Genomic DNA, 19,363 nt, shown 5'->3' with positions numbered 1-19,363 from the left:
TTCAACCGCTGCAAGACCACGGCATCGATCATCCATGACAGGGAATTGGCTAAACTTTTAAAACATCACTCGACAATTTGATGATAGTCATTCCAAAGGAGACCTCTGTCATGGAGTGTTGTCCACCTTCTCTATCCCTTGGCGATGTCCTCAAACGGGTGAGGTGCCTCTGTGCTTGCTGTTCTGGATCCATAGTCATCAAACATGAAACCTGTGACCAAATTGATGGACTTGGATCAGCACCTAAGCCAGGTGTATTATGATCCAAGTCATTCCGCAAGTTTTGGAGGAATCGATGCTGTTTACCGTGCTGCAAAAGAGAAGGGAATAAAGACCACCCATCAGAAAGTGAGAGAATGGATGCAACATCAGGACACTTACACATTACACAAACCAGTGAGGTGGAATCTTCCAAGGGCTAGAGTTATTGTCGGTGGAATGGATCAACAGTGGCAAGATAATCTTGCAGACGTCAGTTTACTAGCAAAATACAATTCAGGGTTCCGATACATCCTCACCTGCATTGACATTTTATCCAAGTATGCCTGGGCCATTCCCTTGAAAGACAAACGAGGGGCCACTTTGGTGGCAGCGTTTGAACAGATTTTGAAGACTGGACGAAAACCAGAAAAACTACAAACGGATCAAGGCAAATAATTCGTAAACCACCTATTTCAGAAATTTCTGAAGAGTGAAGACATTCAATTTTTCACCACCGGAAACGAAACGAAAGCTTCTTGGGTTGAACGTTTCAATCGTACGCTGAAAACTAAAATGTGGAAGTACTTTACCAAAACAACACCCTAAGCTACCTATTGGTGCTTCCTCAGCCAATGCAATCTTACAACGACACTTGGCATCGCAGCATTAAAAGAAAACCAGCGTCTGTCAACAAGACCAATGAAAAAGAGGTGTGGGATACTCTGTACAGTGACTATGAACAGAAAATGGTGAAATTCAATTTCAGTGTGGGAGAACAAGTGAGAAGAAGCAAAACTAAATGTATGTTCAAGAAAGGTTATCTGCCGAATTGGACAGAAGAAATCTTCACTGTGTCGAAAAGGATCTCCAGTCGACCACCTCTTTACAAGCTGAAAGATTTTGATGAGGAGGAATTAGAAGGTACTTTCTATGAACAAGAGCTACAAAAAGTCGTCAAGAAAATGGACGATGTCTTCAGAGTGGAAAAAATACTCAAAACAAGAAAGAGAAAGGGCAAGACTGAATATCTCGTCAAGTGGTATGGTTGGCCATCCAAAGTCAATAGTTGGGTCAAGGATCTGGCAAAACTATAAGAGGGATGACTCTGTCCGGACAGTCACAGTCTGACCCCAACTTTCATCATGGCTGAACATCCATTTTTCATGATGCTACCGAGCAATGCATCCATGGACGTTTTCCCAGACAATGCAGTGACAGGCTACACTGTGAAATTACCAAAATACATTTCACTGCAGGGCAACTAGGAAGTGATATTGATGGACACACACTACCCTTTCTCTTGGTACAATGTGGTCGAGGGCAGAAACTTGCTGGTGTACAAAAATCAGGATCATAGAAAAATACTTGTCAAAATACCTGCAGGTTACTACGATGATTTTGGAAGTATACTGACCACTCTGAGAGAGCAAGGTTTACCCGACAACGTCCAGTTGACTTTCGACTCGGTGTCTAGGAAAGTAACCGCTGATGTGAGTGACGGTACCAGCCTCTACTTTCTACCAGGTCTGGCTGAAATCATGGGATTTTATCCAAATACCATCTTGAGGCAGAAGAACGATGCACCTTTCATGTTCAGTGTTCGAAACCTCTCTTCTCTGTATGTGTATTGCAACCTAGTGGACGACCAGTTGGTGGGAGATACCTTTGCACCCCTGTTGAGAATAGCAAATGTGGAAGGGATCCATGGACAGATGATCAACCGCACCTTCCACACGCCATACTTTCTTCCCCTGAGAAACTGCGAATTTGATACGGTAGAAGTCTACATAAGAGACAACATGGGTAAGAAAGTGCCATTTTAAGGTGGGAAAGTGATCGTGACACTAGCCTTCAGAAATTGACACCCTACACTATTGTAGCCTGAACCATGCCGTATAGACGTAAAATCTATGAAAGCAACCCGGCCACATACAATAAGTTTTATTTGGATCTGGTGGGAAATGGAGCATCGTTCCAGGGGATAGCTGTGCAGAGAGGATATGGCTTGGGCGGTATTTTGGGAGGCCTCTTTCGTGCAGCCACATCACTGCTCAAACAAGGTCTGAAAGTCTTAGGGAGACAGATGTTGAAAACGGGACTCAACATTGCAGGTGATGCACTCAGTGGACGTAACATCAAGCACTCGGCAAAACGATGGTCGGTGGAAGCCAGGAAACAGTTGATGACAGGCAGGAGTTCCAGACATTCATCCCCCCCCCCAGCGGCAGTATAAAACGTAAAACTCCGAAACGAAGAGTCATTTCCTCCTGACATTTTGACTAACATGGCATTTCTTCACGAACACTCCTGCGAGTGTACCAAGAGTGAATTTGACGTGTTCACAGTTCCTCCAACGCAGACCAGTGTGGAAGAGGGACAATGGGAAGAAGTGCATCCCCTGACCCACATTGTGAAATCGGGACCCATCGAATTGGTGATTTCCGGTGCAGGGGAAGACTTCATCGATCTGTCCTCAACACTCCTTCTGATCAAGGCCAAGATTACAAAAGTTGATGGTACTAACCTCGGTGAAGATGCAGCAGTGGGTCCCGTCAACTTGTGGCTCCATTCACTGTTCAGCCAGGTGGATGTACACCTCAATGGCAAAATGATATCCAACCCTTCCCCTACTTACCCCTACCAAGCGATGTTGGAGACCTTGTTGAATTATGGTGAGGAGGCCAAAGACACCCATATTGCTTCAGCCCTATTCTTCAAGGACTATCACTTGAAAATGGATGAAGTGAACCCCACTAAAGAAGGTGGAGAAGTGAACAAGGGACTGAAAAACCGATATGCCTTCACGTCTGGCAGTCAAGTTGTTGATATGTAGGACCCATCTATTCGGATCTCTTCTTTCAGCCCAAGTATCTAATGAATGGTGTCGAATTACGTCTCAAACTCAATAGAAGCAAGAATGCCTTCTCCCTTGTGAGCTCTGCAGAAAATCCAGGCTTCAAAGCTGTAGTCACCGAAGCCACACTACTGGTCAGAAAAATAAAACTCGGCCCATCGGTACAGCTTGGCCATGCAGAAGCTTTAAAGCAGGGACCGTCCAAGTATCCGATACATCGTTGTGTGATGAAGGTTCTGTCCATTCCTGGAGGCACCATGTCCTTCAACAAAGACCACATCTTTCTGGGACAGCTACCTAAATATGTGGTCTTGGGTCTGGTGGACAACGATGCCTTCAACGTTCATACAAGAAAAATCCTTTCAACTTCAAACATTACGGCATGACGTCACTGGTCCTTAATGTGGGTGGAAAACAAGTTCCGAGCAAAACCCCTGAAACTGGACTTCACCAAAGCTGGTGGTCAATCATTCATTATGGCCTACTATTTCCTGTTTACAGGAACGAATAAAATAGGCAGGGATGAAGGAATCAACATCAAACGCTATGAATATGACAATGGGTACACACTGTTTGCATTTGATCTCACACCGGACTTGTCTGCCAACATAGGACATTTGAACCTAGTCAAAGAAGGCAACCTGGGCATCGAACTGCAGTTCAGACAAGCCCTGCCAAATACTGTGAATTTACTCGTGTATGGCAAACTGGATAACATCATTGAAATCGACAGAGACCGCAATGTCTTCTTTGATTACTGAAGTTCGTTCCTTGACTCCAGTGAACGATGGACATGTTAAAGTTGAAAGAGATCTTGAGTACAGATCAACACACTGCATCATCTTTTGCCCGGGGTGAAACCATCAGACCAACTGCCTAAGACCAGACTAAAGTCCTATCCTGCTGCCTTTGTGGCCAATGTGGACCAAAATACTCAACCAGGGAAACACTGGGTGGCTTTCTACTTTGCCGATAGCGACCATGGGGATATATCAATTTGTACGGACGTCCACCTAACAGGACACCTTTCAAGGCATTCCTGAGCAGGAACTCTCCTCGACTGGATCTCTAACAGAAAAAGGCTCCAGGGACCTCTTTCTTCAGTGTGTGGACAATACGTCCTTTACTATCTGCTACATCGTTGCCGGGGATGGTTTTTAATGTGAGGACTTGACTTTTAATGACTTTTTCGTGAATAATTTCATTGAAAAATTGACTGGTGTTGATTTTGACATTTATGATGTTAACTTTTTACAGACTCGTTTGACTTAGAAGTCATATTCATTACATTATTTCTAGTTCTTGTGTTGGCTTTCCTGTTGGTGTTCAATAAATTTTCAAACTTGTTCAATTGAAAATACAAGCATCTGCGTCAGATTTTTTTTTCTCCGAGATGAGGGGCCATAAAGGGGGAAGGGGAGGGGGAGCAATTAAACATAAACATTCATCAAAACATATCATACAAAGAGTATAGACGGACAAGTTATTGATTTTCATTTTAAACAATAACAGTAAACTTTAATTTCTCATAGTTAACAGAATTTAGCAAGGCAAAAAAGCATGAAACACTACACCTTTTTTTTTATTGCAAGTGTCTCTCAATGTCCTAGGCAAACTTGTAATGTCCGAAAAAAAAATCATTTAGAAAGTGAAGGAAATCGAAGTGATTAATTGCTTGCAGAACCAAGTTTTGAACAAACTGCGGTTATCATTTCATTGCTCAAACCATTCCGTAAACAGACAGACTGTCCGATAAAGCTTCATAACATTCTTCAGGGTCTTCACTCCAGCGATAGTATAGTAACTCAAAGTGATCATTAAGATCGAGTAATCCGAGTGGAACATTATGATCCAGGGTAATGTAACACAGTTCAGCCATGGCGAGAACAGACTTCAGCACAGACAGCATGTTGACTCGTTTGATGATCGCTTCCCGTTGACGTGCAGGGGCATTGCCATGCTACAGGCACTCATGTTCTCTCTGAGATGGGTAATCTTCCTTGCATCCCTCACAGTTTTGATTGATGATAACATGGACTTCGTCCAGAATGAGCTTGGCGTAGACATACTTGGCCACTCTCCTTGCCTCTTCCCTGTCCAAGTCATTTGGCATATCGCTGAAGGAAGGCTCTGAAAAAAAGGACGAAAGACGGGTCTGGGAGTTCCAAGTCAATTGCCTGTCAGTGTCTTGGCAGCATCATCAATACTCTGCATGATACATTTCAGCCGATTCCACTGATCCAAATTCAAATTGATTCCCTTCTTTGTTGGTATCAGTTCTCCAGTGTCCGGTTTCTTGAAGAATTCACGTATTCCAACATACACATTTCCCTTGTACATCTGCGCACTCACAATCCGAGCTGACGTCTCCGTGTCATGCAGAAGAAATCTGAATTGTCTCTCACCTGCTAGACTAGTTGTGCCAGGCTTGGAAGGTTAAGGGACCAAAGCAGCAACTGATGACTGACTGGACTGAGTCTGATCAGGCATGGTCACTTCCTGAGTAGGCTCTGGCAAGTCGGGGCTCTTCCTTCCAGGAACATCAGCAAACCTCTCATCTTGGTCAGAGACTGTTGGCATTGTCCAGACGCTGGTGTTGGTCTTTACATTAAAGTAATACAGACGTTCAGCCTTCACAGAATAACACTTGCGCCATTCCTCTTCCAGTAGTCTTGGTGATAGTATAGGAGTAGCCATAGCTTGAATAGTTGAGCTGTTGTTGTTGTTTGGATGAATGCCTGAGCAAAATTGGCCCTCAGCTCAACTTATATACTCTTGTTTTGCATATATTAACCAGTTAACCAATCAGGAAAGGGTATGGCCATCCCAATATCCTTTGTGGTATTTAAACGGACCAATGAGAGGGACTCGCTAATGTCATTTTGCATACTAGGGGGTCTTTTCTAAGGTCATGACCTCCTTGTATTCCTCTAGAAGCATGACAGTTCTTAGCTCTCGTGCTACACGAGAGGACACAAATCTCGCGAGATGTGTGGACTATACCACAGCCATTACTACTATCGTGCCTATACATAAACGTTAATGGCCAGGTTCGATTCGGTTATTTCCATTACATTATCAACAAACCCAGGAAAACCGTCATAATTTACAAAAAATTAACACGCCAAAGACAGGGCCCTAGAACGTGACTTGCATGGGAATTGTGTTCACTAAACAGTGTGTAGTACAATACGCGATGCACTGTCACGCAGAATATTAAAAGAAGATTGCAAATCCTGAGATTTTTTGGAAAAAAGTGTTCAAAATTGTGATCGATCATTGTGCTTGAACAAATCACGCTATACGTTTAGCAGTAAAGTTATGATGTTCACGATATTATTCATGTTCAAGGGCATGTAAACCAACCGTATTTGTGGTTAATGGTTCAGCTCGACCAATTGAAAAGCGAAGAAGAGAGCATGTTAATATAATAAATGTAAATGATCTGGGCATTAACCATCATTTCTGCAATATTATATATATATATATATATATATATATTATATATATATATATATATATATATATATATATATATATATATATATATATTATATATATATATATATATATATATATATATATATATATATATATATATATTATATAATCATTGAAAAGTCAGAAAAATGATGCTTGAAAAATTGTCTCACAATTGACAGGGTCTTTGACCTTGATATTAGGAACACAAAAGCTTGTCTAGAAAAATTTGGTACATAATTTTGATTGATTAATTTTTTTAGCTCACGTATGTGAACACGTGGGCTAATCTCATTGTGATGTCTGTCTGTCTGCCTGTCGGTTTGTGAGTATGAGTGTGTCTGTCAGTCTGTTTACAAGATAGCTCAAAAACGCCTGAACAGATTTCAGTCAGATTTAATACACAGGTACCATACGCTACTTGCAAGAAGTGATTTGATTTTGATTAGTGTGGCCGGCATATTGCAATATCGTTTTTTCCGTACAATTGTTTCCCTATGGAGACGGTAATGACGGTGTAGACATATATCAAGCTGCATAAATTTAATTAAACTTTTCACAGATGACAATCTCAAAACATTATCATGATACTGTGAGTGTCATGCACTTATCTGCTCATTTGCATATTACAATACTTTTTGATATTAGTGACATAACTCTGAAATTCCTGCACCAAACTTGAAATTACTTGCAACAAATATTGATGTTATATATACGTCGAATATACTCAGAAGCACTGGGCAGCGTCAAGTTAATAAATAGTTTATTTGCATATTTTATGAAGTTTTGTAATTAGTCATATAACTCTATTACAACTGCACCAAATGTGATGAAATCTGCTGCAGATACTGATTCGACAGATATCTTATTGTGGCTTTAAGCATTTAGTAGTGTGAAGTTAATTAAGGTTCGTTTGGATATTTTTTGAATTTTGTATTTAGGTATATAACTCTAAAATTACGGCACCCAAGTCAATGAAATTAGGTACAGATATAGTTCTAATAAATATATAATTGTACTGAGAAGCAATTGGCAGTGTCCACTTAACAAATAGCTCATTTTGATATTTTATAAAGTCTTGTAATTAGTCATATAACTCCAAAATAACTTCACCAAATGTGATGAAATCTGCTGCAGATACTGATTCGTAAGATATCATTGTGGTGTAAAGCATTTATTGTGTGGAGTTAATTAAGGGTACATTTGCATTTTTAATGAACTTAGAAATTAGTGATATTACTCAAAAATAACAGCATTACATTTGATGAAATTTGCTACAAATGTTGATCTGATAAATGGCCAATTGTACTGAGAAGCATTGAGCAGTGTCAAGTTAATAACTCATTTTGCATAGTTCAATAAGTTTTATAATTAGTCTTAAATGTGATGAAAACTGCTGCGTACACAGATAAGACAGGTAACTTACTGTGTTGTAGAGCATTTAGTAGTGTTAATTTAATTAAGGGTTCATTTGCACATTTAATAAACTTTGTCATTAGGTATAAAACTCTTAAATTATATTACTAATTTTGGTGAAACATGCCACAGATATTGATCTGATAAATATTAATTGCGCCCTGAAACATTGAATAGTGTCATGTTAATTAAGGGATCATCTGCATATTTGATGAGCTTTGTAATTAGTGATATAACTCTAAATTTACAGCATTTAATATAATTAAACGTGCTACAACGTTGATCTGATGGATATCTTATTGTCCATGAATCATTGAGAATTGTTAAGTTAATGAACAGCTCAAACTGTATATTAAATAAAGTTTAGAAATTAGTGATAAAACTCTGAGAGTACTGAGAGAAGTTTATAACACCTGCTTCAAATAGTGATATAACAGATATCCGATGGTTCTGTGAAGCATACTACTATTAACGAACTTGTTGTAAAACACTTGAGCATATTCGGTTAACATCTGGTTTTTTACAAATGAGGTAATTTTAAAAAGTAAATTTAAAGTAGCTGCAAGGTAATGTTGCCTATTGTTATGGTAATGTAATAATAAAATATCTTACGTTTTACCTGTGTGCCAAATTTGAAGTCTGTAGGTGCAATAATGTTCGCTTGGCAGCTGCATTTAGAGGACGGAATAATAAATATAAGTATTATATAGAAATAATAACGCGAATAATAATAGGTTCAATTTCCATGAAAATTTCACCATAAGGGTATTTTGGGTCGAAAAGACCAAATATGATATCGATTTCACTGCCCCATGTTTCCATGGTAACCATTTTAGGGGTTGAAAATTTCAGTTTTTCTAATATCCCATAAAAAGTTACTTTGATTGTTATGAAAATTATCTAGTGGGGGAGTTTGGGTCAGACAACACAAAACACCAGACTTATTTTAATGTTTCGAGTTGCCATGGTAACCAGTTTGGGATTAAAAATGTTACCTTTTCCCTAATTCCTAAAGAACTATTGATTGATGTAAAAAATTGATAATAAGGGTTTTTCTGGTTAGCACACCAAAAAAAAAATCACACTCATTTTAATGTGAGATGTTTCCATGGCAACCATTCAGGAGTAGAAATTAACAGTTTTTTAAAGATTCCACCTAAAATCCAGTAATCAACAGAATGTGTTATATCAAAGGGATATTTTTTGGTTAGAAAGACCAAATATCCAGTGGAAAAATCCATTAATCAACAGAAATATTATACCAAAGGGTTATTTTAGATTAGAAAGACAAAATATGATATCCATTTTTACTGCCCTGTGTTTCCATATTAACCTATTTGCGTTTTAAAATTTCAATTTTTTTTCAAAATTCCATTAAAAGTAATCCCAGTAACTATGCAAATGCTCTCCTAAGTGTATTTATCACAGCATGAACTCAATGTTCATTTTTGTTTTATGTTGCCATGGTAACCTATTTGGGAACCACAGCTTTTTTATTTAAAACAATAGACCCTTGAAAGGGTCGATGTTAAAACATAATTCACTGTTTTTTTATTTATTTTATGGATTTCTAAGTAACAACTTTTAACGTTTGTTCTATAATAATAATAATAATAATAATAATTGTAATTTCTTTGCCTTCATTCTAGGAAGAATAATTAAGATAATGTACATTGGGGCCATTGTTATCAAAATTTGTTTTCCGTTTATTTTAGTGTGTTTGAATTAATTTTATAAAGACCAGAAATAATTTTTCAAACATTTTTAATTTTGTTTCATGCAGTCATCCAAAATAAGTGTTATAGAGTATAGTACCAACTTATTATGCATTCATCGAATTAATTTTATGCCTTCAAATTAATTTTATGTGCTAAAATTAATTCTACTTGAATCTCAAATTAATTTTATGAACCAAATTCCCCTTATCATCAGAAACAGTAACAGTAGCGCACAGTTTTTTTTTGTTTTTTTTATTTAAAACATAATTCACTTGTACTTATTTATTTTATGGATTTATAATTAACGACGTATAATGATACTCATTTTATAATAATTTATTTTGATTTCTTTGCCTCATTCCAGGAAGAATAATGAAGACAAATTATTTCTGATTGTTTAACTAAAGTAAAATTATGGCAATGTAGTGGTGCATTATTTTTTGTGTGACCTGGCGTGACCCCATAAACTCTATGATTCTGATGATTAGCTAGATCTCCCCTTTCCATGGTAGCAATGGCTAAATTTGAACATGGTCCCTGTATACCTTTAAACATTTTTTTTAAACCCAGCAGGCCAAGACAAGGGGAAATATTACAAGTTAAATGTTTCATGTTTAATATTGCCCAGGGCTGGAAATTAACACTGGGGCAACCATATTCTGAAGTTAGTAGCCCGGTGACACTGGCTGGTAGCCCATGCGTATTTTAGATCAGGGTATCTTTTTTCGTTAACCAGACAAGAAAGGGCTATTTTACAAGGTTCTGCTCATGAAGTGAATTTTCTAGTCTTTTGATGTGTATACTTGCACACCTTTAATGCCCAAGGAAACAGGTGTAATGGACGACAGTGGGATTCAAAAGTTTTGTGACCTATAAACAACCCGTTTCACACTCCATAGTTGTATGCAAATTTTAAAAGTCGTCATGACAACATGACAAAAATATGGCCTTTTCAGCACTGAGATATACTGTAGCAGGGCTAAAAATAAACCATGGCCCTTCTGTTGGGAGGAGGCATACTTTCCGTGTCATTGTGATTGATGCATTATTATCAAAATGCAACGAGAATGCATTTTTATTGGCCATCATACCCTGTGCCTGTCATTCAAGTACGTCAGTTCAGATATGGAAACTTTGTTGCAAAGTTCCACCGCACAGCCGGTCGTACTATATCGTCTCTTCTATGGCAAATTTCTATGCCCAGCTGGGTTTGACTGCATTTATCTAGCTCGTCCCAAAGTGACGGACGCATCTTTCAACCTTTCAGCTTGGTGAAAAACGCATTTATTGATTCGCCGAAGGCCTGTGGACTCGCTTATTTTGGCACAAATGTGCTACATGGACATATGAAAGAGTTGTTGAATACTCACTGTTTCAGTGAATCCGCCATGACGAGAGTTCTCAAATCAAAAACTGTTGCCGAGCTCGAATACAAAGGTCTTCTCATTAAATTACGTCATTGGTATACAAGAGTTAGCATTCCAAAGTCTGTCACCCTGATTTTTTCAAAGTTTGTAGAAGGCCGGCATTTCCATCTGAATGATTGAACGACGTGAAACGCAAAATTCCATCGTATATATCTGGCAATATGTACAGTAGAAATACTGTATGCCGTCTCTCCAGGTACGTATAAGCTTATACTCCACAAAATGGCCAGAGGCAGCGTGAACTTTCTGAAAGGATTTCCTAAACGTCCCACTTGTTACCTTAGGGACTCACTTGTGATGTCCTAAAAAGTATTCTCTGCAGTAATTCAAGTTTCTGTCAACATGCAAAGCTCAACGACAAGGTTATAGCACGAGACGTAGTGTACAGACTACACATTCACGCGCAGTAAACTCAATTGCACATGCTCATATTGGCAGACTACACTGGCAAACGAGTGCGCATGCGTGAAGGTATATTTGCAGCAAATACACTGGCATAGACTCTCCACAGTTGCTGTGCCTTATTTTGTGCACGCCAACGACTGCCACGATGGGCCTGCATTCGAACACCTCTTTTTCAGAATTTCCACAGCTTCAATGAACTGTTATTAGATTTCTATATAATACTTATAGCCCCTAAACTTGTAATAATAATAATAATAATAATAATAATAATAATAATAATAATAATAATAATAATAATAATAATAATAATAATAATAATAATAATTAAATATAAGTATTATATAGAAATAAAAACGCGAATAATAATAGGTTCAATTTCCGTGAAAATTTCACCATAGGGGTATTTTGGGTCGAAAAGACCAAATATGATATCGATTTCACTGCCCCATGTTTCCATGGTAACCATTTTAGGGGTTGAAAATTTCAGTTTTTCTGATATCTCATGAAAATTACTTTGATTGATATGAAAATTATTTACTTGGGGAGTTCGGGTAAGAGAAAAAAAAAACAGACTAATTTTAATGTTTCAAGTTGCCATGGTAACAGTTTTGGAGTTGAAAATGTGACTTTTTCCCTAATTCCCATAAAATAACTAGTGATTGATGTAAAAAAATGATCATAAGGGTTCTTCTGATTAGCACACAAAAAAAATCACACGATTTAAAGGTGAGATATTTCCGTGGCAACCATTCAGGAGTAAAAATTACCAGTTTTTCAAAGATTCCACCTAAAATCCAATAATCAACAGAAAGTGTTATATCAAAGGGATATTTTGGGTTAGAAAGACTAAATATCCAGTGTAAAAATCCAGTAATCAAAAGAAATATCAAAACAAACGGTTATTTTGGGTTAGAAAGATATGATATGATATCCAATTTTAGTGCCCTATGTTTCCATAGTAACCTATTTATGTTTTAAATTTCATTTTTTTTCCAAATTCCATTAAATGTTATCCCAGTTACAATGCAAATGCTCTCCTAAGTGTATTTATCAAAGCATGAACTCCATGTTCATTTTTGTTTTATGTTGCCATGGTAACATTTCTTTTATTTAAACCATAATTCATAGTTTTTTATTTATTTCATTGATTTATTAAGTAACAACTTTTAACATTTGTCTATTTATTTCATTGATTTCTAAGTAACAACTTCTAACATTTGTTCTACAATAATTATAATTTAATTTCTTTGCCTTCAGCTAGGAAGAATAATAAAGATAATGTACACTGGGGCCATTCTGGTCAAAATTATGTTTTTCGCTAATTTTAGTGTGTGAGAATTAATTTTTTATAGACCAGAAATAATTTTTCAAGCATTTTTAATTTTGTTTCATGCAGTCAACCCAAATAAGTGTTATATAGTATAGTACTAACTTATTATGCATTCATTAAATTATGTTTATGCCTTCAAATTATTTTACATGCTAAAATTAATTCTACTGGTATCTCAAATTAATTTTATGAACCCAATTCCCCTTAGTACCATATACCATTATTTATCACAAGCAGTAACAGTAGCACCATTTTTTTAAATTTAAAACATGATTCACTGGTACATATTTATTTTATGGCTTCATAATTAACGACGTATTAATATTCATTTTAAAAAAATAATTTATGATGATTTCTTTGCCTCATTCCAGGAAGAATAAAGAAGACAAATTATGTCTGATTGTTTAACTCAAATAAAATTATGACCATGTAGTGGTGCATTATTTTTTGTGTGAAAAGGCGTGACCTGATATACTCTATGATTAGCTAGATCTCCCCTTTCCATGGTAGCAACGGCTAAATTTGAACATAGTGCATGTACACTTTAAACACTTGCCCTGGTTGTAAAGGAAATTAAACTAACACCAACTCTCAATGAATTTTGCCCTATTTCTCACTTGTGCGAACGTCGTAGGAAACACTTATTGCAACAATTTAACCTAATATAAATAATCGGCTGCCAATTAAACTCTGGTTGCTAACCAACCGGAGGTAAACAGTTAGACTAATCGTGCCCAGAACTACTAGCGCAATACAGCTAATCGTTTTGGCGTATGCCAACTCACTTATAGAAAACCGCAAAAACTAGTCGTTTTGGCGTGTGCCGGCTAATCGGCTAACAAAAAACAGGAAACTGCAAAATCGAAAAAAAAACGATAAAGAAATGTAAATAGCTACGGAACAGTTTCTATAAAAGTCTCTACACATATGTGTCAATCTGGGGCTTATAGCACAATGGAATAGCCAGTATTATTGTAAAAGGCGACAGTCATATCAACTGTTGACATGCGGCAAAAATAATTAATCTTTCAACCTTTCAGCTTGGTGAAAAACGCATTTATTGATTCGCCAAAGGCCTGTGGATTCGCTTATGTTTGCACAACTGCTACATGGACATAGGAAAAAGTTCGACGCACCCTAGCCTCTCGATTGTTGAATATAACCACGGTCCATGATGAGAGTTTTCGAATCTTCTCATTAAATTACGTCATTGTTATACAAGAGTTAGCATTCAAAAGTCTGTCACCCTGTTTTTTCAAAGTTTGGAGAAGGACGGCGTTTCCATCTGAATGATTGAACGACGTGAAACGCAAAATTCCCTCGCATATTATCCGACAATATGTACAGTAGAAATACTGTAAACTCTCCAGGTACGGTATAAGCTTATATTCCACAAAATGGCTACAGGCGGCATGAACTTTCTGAAAGGATTTCCTAGACGTCATACTTGTTACCTTAGAGACTCACATGTGTTGTCCTGAAAAGTATTTTCTGCAGTAATTCCAGTTTCTGTCAACTTGCACAACATATTAAAGCTCAACGACTCGCACGAGACAAAGAAGTTCAAGACTGCACGTTCACGCGCATATACGTAGACACAATTGCGCATGCTCATATTGTCAGCTGCACTGGCATAGACTCTCCACAGTCGCTAGCGCTGTGTCTTGTTCTGTGCGCGCGCGCGCCTACCCAAGGATTGGCCTGTCACGCTACGCTGTGCATATGACCTGCCAGACACAGCGTCCTTCGGTTTTTGCAAGTATATGAATATTCATAAGGGTAGTGACATCAAAAGAAACATCTATCTAACTGGGCGGAGAGAATATATACTAGCTGGTAGACCTATCAATACGTGGTGTGTTTTTAGTTTTCATTTTTAATTTATTTGGCTATGGTACTTTATTTATTTTTTTATTTACTTTTTTTGATTAACGGATGTGTGGAGTTCCATAAAGTATCCGGATCATGCTGAAGTCCGACCGGTCGCTTGCAAAAACGTCCAAACCCTGGGATCGCGTCGCGATTCGCGTCGCGTCAATACCTGCTGGTATTGCTTAAACTGCTTAGTGTCACTTTTCCGACAAGCATTACCCTTTGGCTTAATGATATCCCTCCTCTCTCCGTACAGTATGATGCATAATTCTGCGCTGCACGTACGACAATTAGAAGTCACCCCTATTGACAAAATTAAAATAAACAACACCTCTTTTTTAGAATTTCCACAGCTTCAATGAACTGTTATTAGATTTCTATATAATACTTATAGCCCCTTAACTTGTAATAATAATAATAATAATAATAATAATAATAATAATAATAATAATAATAATAATAATAATAATAATAATAATAATAATAATAATTTATGGAAATAATAACTTGAATAATAATATGTTCGATTTCCGTTAAATTTAACTACAAGGCTATTTTAGTGTGAAAAGACCAAATATGATATCGATTTCACTGCCAAATGTTGCCATGATAACCATTTTAGTGGTTGAAAAATTCTTTTTTTTTCTAATATCCTATGAAAAGTTACTGGTATGTAAATTATCTAGTGGTGGAGTTCGGGTCAGAGAATACAAAAACAGATTTATTTTGATGTATGAAGTTGCCATGGTAATTATTTTGGGATTGAAAATGTTACTTTTTTACTAATTCCTATTTACGAACTATTGATAGATATAAAATAATGATCATAAGGGGTTTTTTGGTTAGCACACCGAAAAAAATCACACTCATTTTAATGTGAGATATTTCAATGGCAACCATTCAGGAGTAAAAATTACCAGTATTTCAAAGATTCCAACTTTAATCCAGTGATCAACAGAATGTATTATATCAAAGGGATATTTTGGGTTAGAAAGACCAGATATTAAGTGTAAAAATCCAGTAATCAACAGAAATATTATACCAAAGGGTTACTTCGGGTCAGAGAGACAAAATATGATATCCTATTTTACTGCCCCGTGTTTCCATAGTAACCTATTTGTGTTTTAAAATTTCAATTTTTTCCTAAGTCCATTTAAAGTAATCCCGTTACTATGCAAATGCTCTCCTAAGTGTATTTATAACAGCATGAACTCCATGTTCATTTTTGTTTTGTTGCCATAGTAACCATTTCAGTAACCACAGTTTTTTTAATTTAAAACCATAGACCCTCGAGAGGGTCTATGTTAAAACATAATTTACTATTTTTTATTGATTTTATGGTTTTCTAAGTAACAACCTTTAACATTTGTCTGTAATAATAATAATAGTAACTGTAATTTCTTTGCCTTCATTCTAGAAAGAATAATAAAGATAATGTGTATTGGGGCCATTTTGGTCAAAATTATGTTTTCTGTTAATTTTAGTGTGTTAGAATTCATTTCACAAAGACCAGAAATAATTTTTCAAGCATTTTTAATTGTGTTTCATGCAGTCATCCCAAATAAGTGTTATATAGTATATTACTAACTTATGCATTTATCGAATTAAGTTTATGCCTTCAAATTAATTTTATGTCCTGAAATTAATTCTACTAGTATCCGAACCCAATCCTCCTTATCACCCAATGTACCATTATATTTATCACAAGCAGTAACAGTAGCGCACAGTTTTTGTTTGTTTGTTTGTTTTATTTAAATCATAATTCACGGGTACTTATTTATCTTATGGATTGATAATTAACAAAGTATAGTAATGTTCATTTTATAATAATTTATTTTGATTTCTTTGCCTCATTCCAGGAAGAATAATGAAGACAAATTATATATTTCTGATTGTTTAACTGGTAAAATTATGGCCATGTAGTGGTGCGTTAATTTTTTGTGTGACCTGGCCTGACCCCATAAACTCTATGATTCTGATGATAAGTTAGATCCCCCCCGGTAGTCCACTTGGGCAGCAATATTCTGAAGTTGCCCATGCATATTTTAGATCAGGGGTATCTTTTTTCATTAACCAGACAAGAAAGGGCTATTTTACAAGGTTCTGCCCATGAAGTGAATTTTCTAGTCTTTTGATGTGTATACTTGCACACCTTTAATGCCCAAGGAAACAGGTGTAATGGACGACAGTGGGACTCAAAACTTTTGTGACCTATAAACAACCCCTTTTACTCTCACAGCTGTATGCACATTTTAATGGTCGCCATGACAACATGACAATAATGTGGCCTTTTCAGCACGGAGACATACTGTAGCAGGGCTAAAAATAGACCATGTCATTTAGATCGATACAATGTTATAAAAATGCAACGAGAATGTGTTTTTATTGGCCATCTTTTTACTGTGCCTGTCATTCAAGTACGTCAGTTCAGATATGGAAACTTTTTTGCAAAGTTCCAACGTACGGCCGGTCCCCTCCAGAACAAAGTCATACTATGGCAAATTTCTATGCCCAGCTGGGTTTGACTGCATTTATCTAGCTCGTCCCAAAGTGACGGACGCATCTTTCAACCTTTCAGCTTGGTGAAAAACGCCTTTCTTGATTCGCCAAAGGCCTGTGGACTCGCTTATTTTTGCACAAGTGCTACATGGACATAGGAAAAAGTTGTTGAATACCCACTGTTTCAGTGAATCCGCCATGATGAGAGTTCTCAAATCAAAAAATGTTGCCGAGCTCGAATACAAATGTCTTCAACTTCATTGTTATACAAGAGTTAGCATTCCAAAGTCTGTCACTCTAATTTTTTTCAAACTTTGAAGAAGGCCGGCATTTCCATCTGAATGATTGAACGACGTGAAACGCAAAATTCAATCGCATATTATCTGGCAATATGTACAGTAGAAATACTGTATACCGTCGGTCCAGGTACGTAAAAGCTTATACTCCAAAAAATAGCCACAGGCGGCGTGAACTTTCCGAAAGAATTTCCTAAACATCCTACTTGTTACCTTAGGGACTCACTTGTGATGTCCTGAAAAGTATTTTCTGCAGTAATTCCACTTTCTGTCAACATGCAAAGTTCGACGACAAGCTTATAGCACGAGACGTAGTGTACAGACTACACATTCACGCGCAGGTAAAATTGAGCATGCTCATATTGGCAGACTACACTAGCAAACCAGTGCGCATGCGTGAAGGTATATTTGCAGCAAATACATTGGCATAGACTCTCCACTATCGCTGTGCCTTGTTTTGTGCGCGCCCAGGACTGCCACGATGGGCCTGTATTCGAACAGCCCTTTTTCAAAATTCCCACAGCTTTAATGAACTGTTATTAGATTTCTATATAATACTTATAGCCCTAATCTTGTAATAATAATAATAATAATAATAATAATAATAATAATAATAATAATAATAATAATAATAATAATAATAATAATAATTGTAATTTCTTTGCATCCAGCTAGGAAAAATAATAAAGATAATGTATACTTGGAGCCATTCTGATCAAAATTATTCTTTGCGTAATTTTTAGTGTGTTAGAATCAATTTTATATAGACCAGAAATAATGTTTCAAGCATTTTGATTTTTGTTTCTTGCGGTCATCCCAAATAAATATTATATAGTATAGTACTAACTTATTATGCATTCAATGAATTATATTTATGCCTTATATTTATGTGTTAGAATTAATTCTACTAGTATCTCAAATTAATTTCATGAACCCAATTCCACGTAGCACACAATGTACCATTATTTATCACAAGCAGTAACAGTAGCACACAGTTTTTTTATTTCAAACATGATTCACTGGTACTTATTTCCTTTATGGATTTATAATAAACGACGTATTCATAAATTCATTAATGTTTGATTTCTTGGCTCATTCCAGGAAGAATAATGAAGACAAATTATTTCTGATTGTTTAACTAAATAAAAATCATGATCATGTAATGGTGCATTATTTTTGTGTCACCTGGCGTGACCCCATAAAATCTATGATTAGCTACATCACCCCTTTCCATGGTAGCAACGGCTAAATTTGAACACGGTGCCTGTATACCTTTAAACACCTTTTTAAAGTCAGCAGGCCAAGACAAGGGGGAAATATTACAAGTTAAATATTTCGTGTTTAATACCCTACTTGTAAATAAAATTAAAGAAACACCAACTCTCAATGAATTTTGCCCTATTTCTCACTTGTGCGAACGTCGTAGGAAACAATTATTGCAACAATTTACCCTTAATATAAAGAACCGGCAGTCATTAAACTGCGGTCGCTAACCAACCGGAGGTAAACATCGAGACTAAATGTGCCAAGAAATACGATTGTAATAGACTAACCATTTTGGCGTGTGCCAATTCACTTAAAGACAACCGCAAAGACTAGTCGTTTTTGCGTGTGCCGGCTAATCGGTTAACAAAAATAGGAAACTGCAAAACCGCAAAAAGTGATAAAGAAATGTAAATAGCTATGGAATAGTTTCTATAAAAATCTCTACACATGTGTGGGCTTAGAGCACAATGGAAAAGCCAGTATTATTGTAAAAGTCGAGAGTCATATCAAACTATTCACATGCGACAAAATAATTAATCTTTCCACCTTTCAGCTTGGTGAAAAAAAACATTTATTGATTCCCCAGAGGCCTGTGGATT

The 19,363-nt window shown here is 36.6% G+C and overlaps 2 protein-coding genes across 2 annotated transcripts; both read left to right on the top strand.

Moving 5' to 3' along the window:
• Positions 1 to 833: 833 nt before the first annotated feature.
• LOC139128899 (uncharacterized) lies at positions 834 to 1,295 on the top strand. The gene has a single exon (XM_070694601.1). The coding sequence runs from the start codon at positions 834 to 836 to the stop codon at positions 1,293 to 1,295; it is 462 nt and encodes a 153-aa protein (XP_070550702.1).
• A 1,190-nt stretch (positions 1,296 to 2,485) lies between these two features.
• LOC139128890 (uncharacterized protein F54H12.2-like) lies at positions 2,486 to 3,034 on the top strand. The gene has a single exon (XM_070694589.1). The coding sequence runs from the start codon at positions 2,486 to 2,488 to the stop codon at positions 3,032 to 3,034; it is 549 nt and encodes a 182-aa protein (XP_070550690.1).
• Positions 3,035 to 19,363: the final 16,329 nt, after the last annotated feature.

The sequence above is a fragment of the Ptychodera flava genome, chromosome 3 (assembly GCF_041260155.1).
Source record: "Ptychodera flava strain L36383 chromosome 3, AS_Pfla_20210202, whole genome shotgun sequence".
In the NCBI taxonomy this organism is placed as follows: Eukaryota; Metazoa; Hemichordata; class Enteropneusta; family Ptychoderidae; genus Ptychodera; species Ptychodera flava.
The sequence above is the reverse complement of the archived record's forward strand: the minus strand, read 5'-3'. Positions and strand labels throughout refer to the sequence as shown.

Coding starts and splice junctions, on each gene's coding strand:
- LOC139128890 (XM_070694589.1), top strand. CDS start 2,486: ATGGCATTTCTTCACGAACACTCCTGCGAGTGTACCAAGAGTGAATTT.
- LOC139128899 (XM_070694601.1), top strand. CDS start 834: ATGCAATCTTACAACGACACTTGGCATCGCAGCATTAAAAGAAAACCA.